At 37.8% G+C, this 13967-nt stretch overlaps 2 protein-coding genes across 4 annotated transcripts; one reads left to right on the forward strand and one right to left on the reverse strand.

Moving 5' to 3' along the window:
- Window positions 1-2292: 2292 nt before the first annotated feature.
- On the reverse strand, window positions 2293-7447 carry LOC103321130 (GDA1/CD39 nucleoside phosphatase family protein). Of its 3 annotated transcripts, none has more exons than XM_008222897.2 (3): window positions 4851-7447; window positions 3533-3866; window positions 2293-2806 (listed from the first exon to the last, which is right to left on the reverse strand). In XM_008222897.2, exons 1-2 carry the CDS (start codon window positions 6832-6834, stop codon window positions 3556-3558), a joined length of 2295 nt encoding a protein of 764 aa, XP_008221119.2. In that variant the 5' UTR covers window positions 6835-7447; the 3' UTR covers window positions 2293-2806; window positions 3533-3555. The 3 variants fall into 3 exon arrangements, with proteins under 3 accessions (XP_008221119.2, XP_008221118.2, XP_088902503.1); XM_008222896.2 differs by having other exon boundaries at window positions 2293-2818; window positions 4851-7446; XM_089046377.1 differs by lacking the exon at window positions 2293-2806 and adding an exon at window positions 3344-3430.
- Window positions 7448-12924: 5477 nt separating this feature from the next.
- LOC103321364 (ferredoxin-thioredoxin reductase, variable chain-like) lies at window positions 12925-13885 on the forward strand. Its single transcript, XM_008223163.3, is given in 2 exon segments — window positions 12925-13252; window positions 13255-13885. Coding segments are annotated over 2 exon segments (522 nt in total). The 5' UTR covers window positions 12925-13164; the 3' UTR covers window positions 13689-13885.
- The last annotated feature ends 82 nt before the right edge of the window (window positions 13886-13967 follow it).

A 13967-nucleotide genomic window follows, 5' to 3' on the forward strand; every position in this document is an offset into this window, starting at 1 on the left:
GGATTAGGGTGTACCAAATGTATTTTTTGTAGTTAAATAAGTTGTACTTAGTTAATTTTATATTTTAATTAAAATATTAGGGTGTACTTAGTTAATTTTAGAATTTGTTTAGCAGCACTCTTATCATATAAGGACAAATAAGAAGGTACGGAGACAAAATGATCAAGCTCCTCCAAAATTGAACAAGCAGGTCCAGTTACTCTCCAACAGTGACATTGACTCTCATGTCATAACTCTCACGGTCCTATTTTTACATACATAACTCTCATGTCACTCTCAGTTATGTCGATGTACTGGAAGAAACAATTTAAAACGCCTTGAACTTATTTAACATTGCAAATTGTGTAAAGGACTTTTTAATCATTTTCTCATACAAGGGAGAAATACAATAAATTATAAAAAAGGGTGTTTGGTATAATACTTTTAGAAATGAGATTTTCCTTTTTCTTTGATTTATGGGAAGGGAAAATAAAATTTGGAACATTTTCCAAGATAGAATAACTAGACTAATATAGATGGACGAATTTGTTAGGAGGAATCATTACATAGAAAAAATCAGATTTGATCTAAATTCATGTAATGTAATATATACACACAGCCGAAGCCCTAAATGAAAATCATTCTCTATACCATCTTTTTTCCATTATTGATTTAGGGGTTACTTTTACTAATTAGGTTTTATCAATGAATAATTATATTTTTCACGATATGTACAAATTGATATAGGGTTTAGGACTTTGGCTCTCTGTATGTGTGTGTGTCTATATATATATTTAGATTTTCTCTTATGCGGACATTTGTGTGGACGCTATGTATTTTCTATTACCCCTTTCTATTTACAATGGCGTACATCGTCCGCACAATAATAATGTGCATACGTACGGATAAGAAGAACTCGTTTAGAGTTATACCTATACAGTTCTTCTCAAATAATTGTATTTGAGAGACACCCTTTTGGATCCCCTACAATTTTTTTTTTAATGACCCAAACCGTCTATTTTGCAAGTCTTCATTGATAGATCATCCAAGGAAAAAAAGAAAAAGGCAAATTGAAAATCACTAAGACATCTAGTTGAAACCAACAAAATAGACGAACACGGTGTTTCAAGAAAATAATAACCATCTAATTGAGTGGTCAAATGATTTCATATTCAAGTAAAATTTTGCAAAGATAATCTTTGAGGTAATATCTAAAAACTAGACTGTTTAGATAACTAAAATACAATGCATAGTGGGTCATACAAAGGTGTCTCTCAACCAAAGCTTATTTGAGGAATCCTTCAATCGAAGCTCTTTGTGTATGTGTATCTATTTATTTGAGGGACACTCTTTAGGGTCCCCTACAAATATTTTTTTCAACGGTCCAAATCATTTATTTTTTAAGTCTATATTCATAGATCATCATTGCAAAAAATTAGAGAAATCGAAAACCATTTCGATATCCAATTATGTTATACAAAATTAATAAACATGATGCTTCAAGAAAGTACTAAAATTTCAATAATTCAATTGATTTGTCAAATGATATCGGAGTCAAGTGATTTTTTTGCAGAGATGATCTTTGAACGAGCATATACAAAATATATGATTTGGATTGGTGAAATACAATATAAAGTGGGTCATGCAAGGGTGTCCTCAACTAAAGCCACACACACACACACACACACATATATATATAATCCCCACATATATATAATCCCCCTTATGTTAAGGGATCCCTTAAATAATTTTATTTGAAGGACTTCCTTTAGGACCCCCTATGAATTTTTTTTCAACAATCCAAACAATTTATTTGTTAAGTCTATATTCATAAATTATCCTTGCAAAAAATTAGACAAATCGAAAATAATTTCGATATCCAATTATATCTTACAAAATCAATGAACACACACACACACACACATATTTATAATCCCCCTTCTGTTAAGGGATCCCTTAAATAATTTTATTTGAAGGACTTCCTTTAGAATCCCTTATGAATTTTTTTTCAACAATCCAAACAATTTATTTGTTAAGTCTATATTCATAAATCATCCTTGCAAAAAATTAGACAAATCGAAAATCATTTCGATATCCAATTGTATCTTACAAAATCAATGAACACGGTGCTTCAAAAAAATACTAAAATTTTAATAACTCAAATGAGTGGTCAAATAATATTGAGTTCAAATATTTTTTTGTAGCAATGATCTTTGAATGATTATCTAAAAATAGACGGTTTAGATTAATGAAATACAATGCAAAGTGAACCATACAACGGTGTCCCTTAAATAAGCTTATTTGAGTCGAGGCTGCGATTTTGATTTTCTCTTTTCATTCTTTCGATTTTAATGTCGAAATTTAAAGAATAAAAGTATGTATACAATTATTTAAACAGTAAGTAAGTGGTTGTATAAGAGGGAACTTGTATATCTTACTATAATTGCTGCAATCATCTATCATCACTTTTCATGTCAACATTTGCTAACCCACGGAGGAGGAAAATTCTGTGTTAATTGACTGCTAATTTCAATGAAAGACTCCTCTACTAATATCATATGTATAGTGTTGAAAACTTATGATAGTTGGATGTCTGATCCGATCAGGCAGGCATGTGCCTCGTGTATTAGCTCAGCCGATCTCCCCTGATTGAATGTAATAGTTGAAGATGTTTGGGAGTGAAAAGATAGTCCAATAAGATTGACGTCACAAAAAATAATTTCGCAATCACTGAAGAATAGCAGTGAACATGACCCAAATCTCAAGGAAATACGGCCTTGTTAACAGGTGAATTCCCCTTCTGCCAAAGGGGAACAGGAAAATTCGCCTGCAAAACAATCTGTTGAAATTAAAAGATCAGGCCAGCTCAACATTAGATCCACAAACCATTTGGACCCCTCCTCCCGCGAGAAATTTTTAAAAAAATAAAAAAGAAACTGAAGCACTTGGAAGAACAGAAACTGATATTCAACAGAACATATTTAAGGATTAAGTAACATGTAAAAGAAAATAAAGTTTCTGCTCACAAAAATTGGTCACAGTTGGCACCTGTCATCATATATAAATAAATACCCAAGCAAAGGAGATGTTTTATTTCCTATTCCTATTTTACACACACACATATATATATATATACAAATATTTTCTCCTATGCAGACGTCTGGACGTTATTACCATTCGAACACCATGTATTTTCTATTATCCCTCTCTGCTTTCCTCCCTGTTTACAATGGCGTCCGCATGGTAATAACGTGTGGACGTCCGGATGAGAGGAGAACTGTATAAATATATATATATATATATATATATATATATAAAGCTTTACAATCAATAGAGATATAGGTGCAAAAAAATGAGACATAGGTGCAGAGTCATCATTATGTTCATTAGTTTAGCAGCCGCACTGGAATTTTTCCAGGTATGCATCAGTCTGTTTCTCAGCTTTAATGGGCTACATGTTACAAAGGAATACGGTAAACTTCAATTGCGATTTTCATTTCTTCTTTCTTATAGTAAGAAAATCTTAATTTGAACAAGAAAGGAATGAACATACCAAAATATGCAGATGAGCATCCCTTAAACTTTCACCATGTGTGCCTCAGCCAGCGAAGAATTGAGGTCTTCTCGAGATTGTGATCGCCTGCTTTGAAGACGCATCTGAGATCTGTGAGGAGACCAAAAGGAACCCATGCTACTGCTGTCAAATTGCATCTGGCCCAGATTATTTGAGGAATAACTATGGGACATACTGCTAGTGGAGGGGTATAAGGAAGACTCCATTAACTGGATGCCACCACCACTGTTGAGACTATCCCCCAAGCCAAATGGTCTCCGTTGCGCACCACCAGCAATTGTTGGACTTAGAGGCATCTTTACTCTTCCATCCCCTGAAATGCCAAAGTTGACATTGACTTCAAATGATTAATAGTACAAATATTATAAAGGCTCTTCACTTTTGTTCCCACATGTTGGACTCAAATCTCAATTTGGTCATGAATTTTTCTAAACTTTTTCAAGATTTCCCCCCCTTTTTTTCAGTTAAGTCCCCCTTCATATATTAAGATATCCTAATTATCACTTTTAGAAATTGATAGCGTGTGTCATAGCATAATATCGCCATTATTATCTTGAAGTTTTACCAGATTGCATCACTTGATCAATAGCTTGAAACTGGATGGTGACAATAATTGGGAAACTGTAAGTAATAAACCAAGAAAATAAATTTTTACAAAAGAATAATAGTGATACATGGAATCATATCAAGTCAAGGAGAAACCAGTTGGCATCTAAACCCCCATTTGATTTCCTCTTTTATGTTCAAAAGATCAACGTATCTATAGTATAGTTTTCCACCAGACAACAATTTTCCATAACATAACTGCACACAAATAAGACAATATAAACTGATGAAAGACAATTTGCTTGTAATTTGTTTCTATATCCATGCCCAAAACGAATTTGCTGTATTTAAACCTACAGACATGCACCAACTAGCTCTTGGTCTAGTAGTACCTCTCTTCCAACGTTGCAAGAGATCCCCAGTTTGAACCCCCCTCCCCCACCTATCAAAAAAAAAAAAAAAAGGAAAAACCTACGGACATGCACAAGATTGTTAAACACTTCAATCTACTCCCTTTTCTCTAGTTGTTATGCTAACAGTGTACCCTAACATCACATTCTCAGGGTGACTTCACATCTACGGAAAGTGGATAAGATGAGTTAATGTCTTGTACAAGGAAACCACTCAAGAGGAATAATCGTAGACAGACAGTTAGAACAAATAAAGTTAAAAATTGTCATAAATATAACGGTATCATTTGGGAACTATTTCAGAACTACAAACACATTAGGAGTCTTGGGAAAGTGTTTACCAGGACTAATAGGACTCCAGCGCTGGAATCGAAAAGGCGTTGGAATACTCAGAACGGATGCAGAAGATGCACCATTAGTCCTAAACAGCGGGAGATATGACCTCCAGAAAAATTTTGGCATCCATTTTCCAACACATGATAATGCACAAAGGAGAAAAAGCAACGAAATAAACAGAACTGCAATAAAAAATATTGGGTTGATCTTGATCTGGAATATTTCATAACTGCGAAGGCCAAATCTGGTTGAAAGTGCCTTCCCAGCTTCCAACAGAGCAACCCCAAGTGTCCATGTAATTCTTCCAGACCCAATTATAACATGATTATCTGTAATGTGCAAGCCCTCTCTCAACAAGAATACAATATATGGTGCTCTAAAGCAGTACTGTTCAATGAAGGGCTGAGGAGCAACACTGTTCTTTGCAACTTCCCAAGTTCTTTCGCAAAACTCCCGACCCTTTTCCAATACATCATCAAGTGATGCCTCTGAAGTCAAATTGAAAAACCGATAAACCACAAAAAATCCAGAAATCGCAAAGAATTTCCCATAAGGACGGGGTAGACCATCTGGAAGAGCACAAGGTTGCACGTCACAATCAATTCCTGAGTTTCTATTGGACCATTCCGACCAATTGACAGCAATTCTTGCAAGTTTACTGCATTCATCCCAATTTGGAGCACCACTAAGCATCACAGAAATCCCTGATCTTCCTCCTTTGCCCAAACTCTTTTTTGCAATCACAGGGCTTCCACCTTCTTGGAATTTAGAAACACATTCGGAACAAACATATTTCTCCTTGTATCCGGACTGCAAGCAGGGGTGCCTAAGTTCTCCCTTCCCGTTTACTAGTTCTGCCTTGGTGATTTCTGGAAGCTTCTCCAAAAGATGAACCACAGACTTGTCAAATGCATCATTTAAACCATAGCTCGGGAGAGAATATGCAGTGAGATGATGGTTCACAGCCCCAATTCTAAGGTTTAAACTGGTCTCATTATGCACACGTTCATTACTCTCAAATGTAACCTGCAGCGATGAACCACCCAAGTCAAGTGCACCAAATGTTGGCTTTCTTGGTCTGGCCCCCAGCATGCCCGTATGATGGTTGAGGGCTATCCAACCAAAGTAAGCTTCTTCTAGGCCACTGATAATCTTAACCCAGTCTCTTTGGCACAAGAAAGGTGAATTCTTGAGTATAGACCATGCATTGTCTAGAAGCCACTTTGAATCGACACTCGGCAGTCTGCGAACCCCTGCAGTAGCATAAAGGAAAAGCGAGGTTGTTTTATGCGCCTTCTTTGGGATTTGCTTCTCTGCCCATCGAATAAGTGGTTTTATTGCAGCCTTCAAGCCCGAAACGTTATGAACCAACTTGTCAAGCCCAGGCTCAGTTTCCATTCGATCATAAGCTCGACCAATGTGTGAATTAGGTTTTCTTTGAAGACCTTCCGTTAATGGCTTCATGGCAATAGGAAAAGTGCCATCGTTCGCATTATCAAAGGATGCTTGATATACATAAACTCGAGTTCCAGTACTTCCACAATCAAGCACAATATAAAATTTGGGAGTTCCTTTAGACCAATAAGAATAAATGAACATGGAAACCAAATAAATTAGAAAACCGAACAACAAGATACAACACAGAAGCATGAGGGCTCGAACCAACTTGTTGCAGGCAGGTAGGATTCCTCCTCCTGGCAGTCCTTTCTCCTTCGAGAAGCTGGAGGCAGCAGTTTCTCTCTCTAAGGAATGAGGGTGTTTGGAATGGGCCACAATGCTGGGATGGGGATCTTCAGGATCGAGCTGATGATAAGAGGAGAAATCCTGGAGAGATGATGAGAGTCGAAGATGGTTCTTGTTGCGTGCAGGGTTAGCAAAGGCAAAAGCATGGGCACACGTTTTGGGAGGAGAAGATACAGTGGAACCCTGAGGATTAGACCAACGACTTGATGCAGAAGAAATTATATCGGCAATTCGACTAAACACCATTTTCTTATGCTGTTGGTGGCCTTTTATTAGGGCTAATTCGAACAGTTGCAATGAAGGGGATGAAATCTCAACATACCCAACAACATCAATCAATCACATAATATGACACAGTTGAGAAATTTATGAAAGCAAATGTGCATAACAAATAGCAAATGCAAATATAATGTACCAGTTGGAGTGAAGTTGACATCCGAGTCTAGATCCCGAGTGACACTAGAGTTGGGTACTAAGAGCACATAAGCCAAACGCCCAAAAAAACCAAGAGCAGGCCGTGGGTAATTACATAGACAGGGAACTTAAGGGAATCCAAAGAGAAGGATCAGGAAGAGGAGGACGAGGACCAGAACAACGAAAACACGTCATTTTTATAATAAAATGCTTAAACGTTTGTTAAGCAATCAGCAAAGGAGATGTTGATCTTCTTCTCGCCTTTCTCGTTTCTCTGTGGACTGGTCTCCGGGTTGTTTAGATCCAACCAAACCCAGAAAACCAAAGACTTCTCTCTCTTCGACCAAAAAAATAAAACACCTCTCTCTCTCTTTTTTTCTGTTTTATTTATTTCAGTATTTCTCTCTTGCGGGACAAATCTCTGAGCCAATTGATTTGATCATTAACCCATTTAGATTTTTTTTTTTTTTTTTTGGTCTGAACATTAACCCATTTAGATTTAGGCAGTATTGAAAGCTGAAACACCCACGACCCGATTACCCATCTGCTTTACCTCCAGGAGGAGAGGTTTGGTTCGATTTTGATTTGGTATGATCGGTTCGGTTTTTTTATTATTTTTTAATTGACTTGAATCCTCACCAAAAGCCCAAACTTAAAGCCCAACTCCCTAATTTCTAATTTCTATAGTTCAAGGGGGCAACCTCAAACCCTCAGAATAAAAGGTTTGTTAAATCATTTGCATCCAGAAAATTACTGAAAGGTTTTTGTTAGGTTTATTTATAAACATCTTTGTTTTACACATATATTCTTCTTCTTCTTCTTTTGTTGGTCGCACACACATTTCTTCTAATTGCTAAGAAACAGGTAAATGACCAGATGCATGTACAGTGTAGTACATAAGCTTAACTCTTGATTTGCCCCCCCTGAACTTGTACTTAACTTTCGATTTACTTCGTATTTTTTATTATAAAGAAAATTAAGGATATGGACTTTTCTTTTTCACCCATTTACCCCCTACCGTCTAAATCCTCAATATTTCATCTAATTTTATGTTAAATCATTTAAAAAATATATTTTTTTGCAAAAAATTGAAGAAAAAAAGGACAACAAATTCATTGGGACCCACTGAACCAAACCCAACGCCAACCCTTCATCCCTCTTCCTCCCCTTACCTTCCTCTGAACTCTCTGTCACCACCCTCAGCTCTCTCTCTCTCTCTCTCTCTCTCTCTCACAACCTCATTGATCACAAACCCCCTCGATGCACCCCTCCCACCAACTCAACCTCACAGACCAAGCTCCTACCCAAGACACATCCTCACCTTTGTGTCACATCCCAGATCGGCTCCGCCAGAGTACGATATTATCCGCTTTGGGCCCCTCTCTCTGCCCTCACGGTTTTGTTTTTAGGAACTCACGAGCAACTTTCCAATGGGTCATCCATCCTAAGATTGCTCTAGCCCCAACTCGCTTAAATTCGGAGTTCACATGACTCCAAAGCCAGTGAGCTCCCAAAAAGCCTCCTGCTAGATGGAGGTGGGCATACACATATAAGACATATAACCCCTTCTTTGTTGGTCGATATAAGATGTCACACTAGCCCCACCTCAGACCCATCCCAAAGCCTTTAACCAGACCCAAACCTAGACCTATACAATCCCCCGACACTTGCCCCCACCACCCCCAGACTCATCCCTACCCTCCTTGTAGACGACAACAGATTCATGCTCCCGCCCCTCCCACAAAACCTAGCCCGCAACCCACCCCTTGCACAGAGAGAGAGAGAGAGAGAGAGAGAGAGAGTATATATATATTCAATTTTTAAAAGTTTTTTTAAATTTTTCAGATAAAAATACAAAATTACAAATTTGTCTTCATATTTAATGGCAAATTGGATGAAATGTTTTTGGATTTAGACATCAAGGGGTAAATTGGAAAAAAAAAAAAAAAAGAGTTCATATCCTTAATTTTCTATATTAAAAAACCAAAAATTGTGAGTAAATCGAAAGTTAGGTATAAGTTCAGAGGGCAAATCAAGAGCTAAGCCTAGTACATATTATTTCTGAGTTTAGTAATATTTATATTTATTTGTACTGACAAATTCAAACCACCCAACCTCTATTGTCAACACGACCCATTAAATCTCGACCCAAATTTTTTGATCTTTAAGCCTAAGTTGTTCAATATATAAACCCACATTAGTTAATAAGTGATAACACTTTTACAATGCTAAAAATAGTACAAGGCTAAAGCAAGGCAACGAGGAAGGGTGAGAGAAATGAGAAAGCAAAGATTTAGGTATTAGATTCATAAGAAAAATGAGTTAAATATCAATATATAATTGGTTCGGTTTTTAGGTACTAAGAATTGGGAACTAAACTAGTTTAAGCAAAAATTGATTTTAACGATTTTTTCTGGTTCGGTTTAGTTCAACGATTTATTGGTTCAAATGCCCTAATATACCTCTAGTAGACTTGGACCCAACTTTATTTGTGGGCCTTAACTAGGAGTGGGCACATTTCAGTTTTCCCTTACAACTGAAATTGAAAAATTTATACAGATTAATTCAGCAAGGCAAGGAATTGTGAGGCAACACTTGATTTTGATGCTCATGGAAAGGCAATGGAAGGAAAGCTGAGGCAACGGTAAGGCAATGCACGTAAAGGCAATGGAAAGGTAGGGAATGAAAGGGAAGGCAAGGAAAATGTAAGGCAAAAGCATGGAAAAGAAAAGCAAAGGAAAGACAAGGACAAAGGTAAGGCAAGGCAGGTAACGAGAAAGCAGCGTCAAGGCAAGGCAAAGACAAGATATAAGCTTTTCACTCTATAACTGGTAAGATATTGGTTTTTCACTCTATAACATACCTGTAAGATATAAGTGGATCTTACAATAACTAATTGATCCAATTTCAACATAAAACTGAGTCATTCGAGTAGATATGACCCCCTAAACTAACTCAATGTTTAATTTCATCATAAAACTGAGTCATTTGAGAAGATTTGACCCCCAAAATATTTCAAATCTTCTCAAATGACTCAATCTTATTTTGAAATGGGATCAACGACTTACTCTAAGATCCTTTAAGTAGTAACGACAAGCTTGTTTGAGTGGTAGTGGGACACAAAACCCAAGGTAAATGCAAGAGAGAGTCAATTTTAGGGGTCAAATCTTCTCAAATGACTATGTTTTATGTTGAAATGATTGATTTAGTCCATTTAATGGGTCAAATCTTCTCAAATGACTTAGTTTTATGTTAAAATGAAATGAACCACTTACTGTGAGATACTATAAGTTGTAATGAAGAGCTTGTTTGAATTGTAGTGGGACATATAGGGTTATATTGTTATATTATAGTACTATCGTGTTAAAAACATTTTTTACATTATTCTAAGAACATAATAAATACCATCATTGTACATGGATGACACAAGAACACCACGTGAGCTAGTGGTAAGCCGTTATAATTGAGTATTGGAGGTGTATGGGTTTATTCATTCCGGAAGCTACTAGGGCCTGGGCTGTTGTAAATAGCAAAATAGATGAAATTGTCCCTTGAGCATGAGTTCGAAGATCAAGCCATAAAAATGCTTCGAAATGACAGAGATGCTTTAGGAAACACTTTGGTTACTTTCACCAACAAAAATAACAACAGCTTACAGATAGATTTTCTAGCTTGACATGAGAGTAGGGGAAAAAAAGGGTGTTAAGTTAAGAGAAGAAGGTTCTGCATGAAGGTTTGGCTGAGAATGAGGGAAAGAGAATGGAATTGGTGGCTTGAGTGTTTTTCCGGCAGCTTGATAGAGGTTCTGTTAAGTGTTAGAACAACCTGCCAGAAGATGGAAAATAGGGGAAAATGATGAATAGAGCACAAATTTGTTGGGTTTTGCAGGTGAGAGAGGAAGCTTGCTCTCTGGATGTGATTGTGGCTAGTGGTGAAGCATTGAGTGTGTAGGGTAATTTTCCAACAGCCTGACAAAAGCTATGTCAGACTTTGGAATGGCTTGCCATAAGAGAAAATGGGATGAGATGGAGGAAAAGGGCACGAAATTGCAGAGTTTCAGAGATGAGAGATGAATCTTGCTCTCTAAATGTAGGTTGTTTGGTTGGGTAGAAGATGCCTAGTTTATAGCCGCTGGAAGCTATCATTTTTCAAGAAACCCTAATGGTTTCTATCCAATTTAGCCAAGCTTTTTCCTTCCTTTCTCCTCCCTTCTTCTGACTTATTTTATTTTGACAACATCTTCTCTGCCCAATCTCACAAAATCAGGGATTTTTAGGAGCTCAATGCTCTTCTTGCAGTTGCCTCAGTGGAGAACTTCTATTCCCAGCCATCTCCTTCCTTTCTTTCATTCCTTCTTCCATGGCCAGGTCTGATGAGAGAAAGAAATGGGTATGCATGCTAGTTCAAAGGGTGATTCCCCTCCTTGCAAGCTGTGCGCCAATATCTCTTGGTCCCTTGGATGCTTTTTGCTTGAAACTTGTTCCTTTCCATGTGCTGGAGCCTTCAAACAGCTCATTGACATGGATATTTTGGCTTTCATCGTGGTGTTTGTTTTCAGCTAGGTGCTGGAGATTTGTAAATATTTTCTTGGGTTGCTTGGGCCTTCTAGGACAATAAGTTGTTTTATCAAGTAAATGGGCTAACTTCATAAATTATTGGGCTATTTTGGTTTAAGTAATGAGGTACTTTATCTTTTGTGCTCACTCACATGTTTGGGCCTAAGAAATGGGCATGAGTTTTGAGGCTCCTAAGCAACCCCGGGACTTCCATTTCTCGGCCCATGAATGGGTCTCATGTCAACTTATTATCATCCATACCACAACCCACTCAAGTAAGCCCCGGGCATTTAAGTGGCTTGGGCCCACTTAGGCTTGTTAGCGTGGTTGGATGTGAAGTAATGATTTCCTGCTTGGCATGACATGTCACTTGGCAGGATATAATTTTATCATCCCTGAAGAGGGACAAGACATTCAATTTAGTATGGGCTTGTAGAGCCAGTGCCTTTTATAAGCTCATTTCAATTTTTAGCATGACAAATTGCATATTTATTTGGCATGGCACGTGGATCATGACTCGTGCGAACGTGAATAACGAACTTTTGCGTGCTCCAAATTGGGTCTTTTCTTAATAAGATATTGCGCTGGGCTGAGAATTCATTTGGGCTGAACCATGAATTTTTTGGGTATTAACAGGATGTTAAGGGTTTGAAGCCCTTTGGCACACCAATACTTCTAATATTTGTTATTTTTTATATGGGCCTCTGAATAAGGGTGGGTTCCACAATTTTCCAAGTCATCCTTAGGGTTGTTTACGGAGTTTGGAATGGAGTTGACAGTAAAGGGCAAAGTGAATCACGAAACCACAGTCAAAGGGGCAATATGGGTCACTTTGAGTTTTAGAGGGGAAAATGGGATTTAACCTATATTTCAAGGAGCATTTTAACTAATAAGCCTTTTGATAATGACTCTAACCTACAGGTTATGGGTAGGCACAATTTCGGGTCAATATGACAACCATCCAACTCGTTCATAGTGGGTTAGGTTGGGTCTAAAATGAGCGAGTCTTGAGTTCAAAAAATCATAAACCATTAGGTTACGGATTGGAACCAAAACTTAAAAGTATGTTTAATTTTGAGTTAATTCGACCAAACCGCCCAACCCGATTACAAAAAATTTGAGTTAAATTGGCCTAATAATAAGCGAGTGTTGAATCCAATAAATCATAAACCGCTACATATCGGATTGAGTTATGGGTTTAAACTAAAGCCGACCCAACCCAACCCTGCTCCACCTATGTGGAGTAAAATGTAATTAATCCTTTTTTTTTCTTTTTTTTCTTTTTTATATATAATCAAGAACGTTGGTTTGAATTCTTTAAAATCTCACCCTTGCCCTTGGACGGAATAAGAGATAAGAAAAGTGGGTGGCAGATGACGAGTGAGAGTAGAGATTGCAAGTCCACACCTCCACATAATAGATAAAGAGAAAAGGGGAAAAATAATAAGAAATTAACAAGAAGTATTTTGGTGTGGGGTAGGGGGTTTTGGAGATTGAATTGGGATTGGGATTGGGATTGGGAAATAGGAAACAAAAGACGACTGGTTAGGTGTCTCAACGGAGAATTTAGATAAGATATACAGAATACAGAGCAGACAGAGGAACGATGAGTATAGCAACAGTAAGCACAGTCATAGCAGCCTCTTCATCCCTGAGTACGGCGGCGGATGCGGGACACATGAAATCATTATCATTCTCTTCCCTTCTTGTTGGGCAGTTTCATTTTCACATCACAAACTCACTCCCAGCGCTCTCGCCCACTGCCCAAGGCCAAGGAGGAAAAGTGGAAGGATTAGTTGCGAGGTCGCTACCAGATCAGACTCCTCGTCTCCTTCTTCTTCTTATTCTTCCTCTGCCGATATAACATCATCAGATGAAGCCGTCGCCTCCTCCAAGATCGGAGCTAGGGTTAAGGTGAAGGTGCCTTTGAAGGTGTTCCACGTGCCCAGAGTACCAGAGTTGGAAATCACTGGAATGGAAGGTGAGCTCAAGCAGTACGTTGGGCTCTGGAAGGGCAAGCGGATTTCAGCCAATCTCCCTTATAAGGTGCAGTTCGTTGTCGATGTTGAAGGCCGTGGCGCTGTCAAGTTCTTCGCCCATCTCAAGGAGGACGAGTTCGAATACCTTTGAATTTGATCAATGGATAATCCATTATGTATATCAGGCTATAACCTCTCCTCTCTCTCTCCCTATCTCTCTCTCTCTCTCTCACACACATTATATTATCTAATAATCAATAGCCCGGCTGCTCGTTTCTCAACTGCACTTGATTGTATTTTATTCTCGTCATTATTCTTATTATTACTACTCTTAAGCTTCTTCAGCAATATGCGGTTCATCTGGTTGGTTTAACCAATCTGTTAAATTGATGGATTTAAATGGCTCAAGATTTATGCAGAAATGTATGTA

Source organism: Prunus mume, linkage group LG2 (assembly GCF_029339155.1).
Source record: "Prunus mume cultivar Tortuosa linkage group LG2, ASM2933915v1, whole genome shotgun sequence".
Lineage (NCBI taxonomy): Eukaryota > Viridiplantae > Streptophyta > Magnoliopsida > Rosales > Rosaceae > Prunus > Prunus mume.

Coding starts and splice junctions, on each gene's coding strand:
- LOC103321130 (XM_008222897.2), bottom strand. CDS start 6,834: ATGGTGTTTAGTCGAATTGCCGATATAATTTCTTCTGCATCAAGTCGT. Junction 3,867..4,850: donor CTGGAGTCCTATTAGTCCTG/GTAAACACTTTC, acceptor TTGGCATTTCAG/GGGATGGAAGAGTAAAGATG.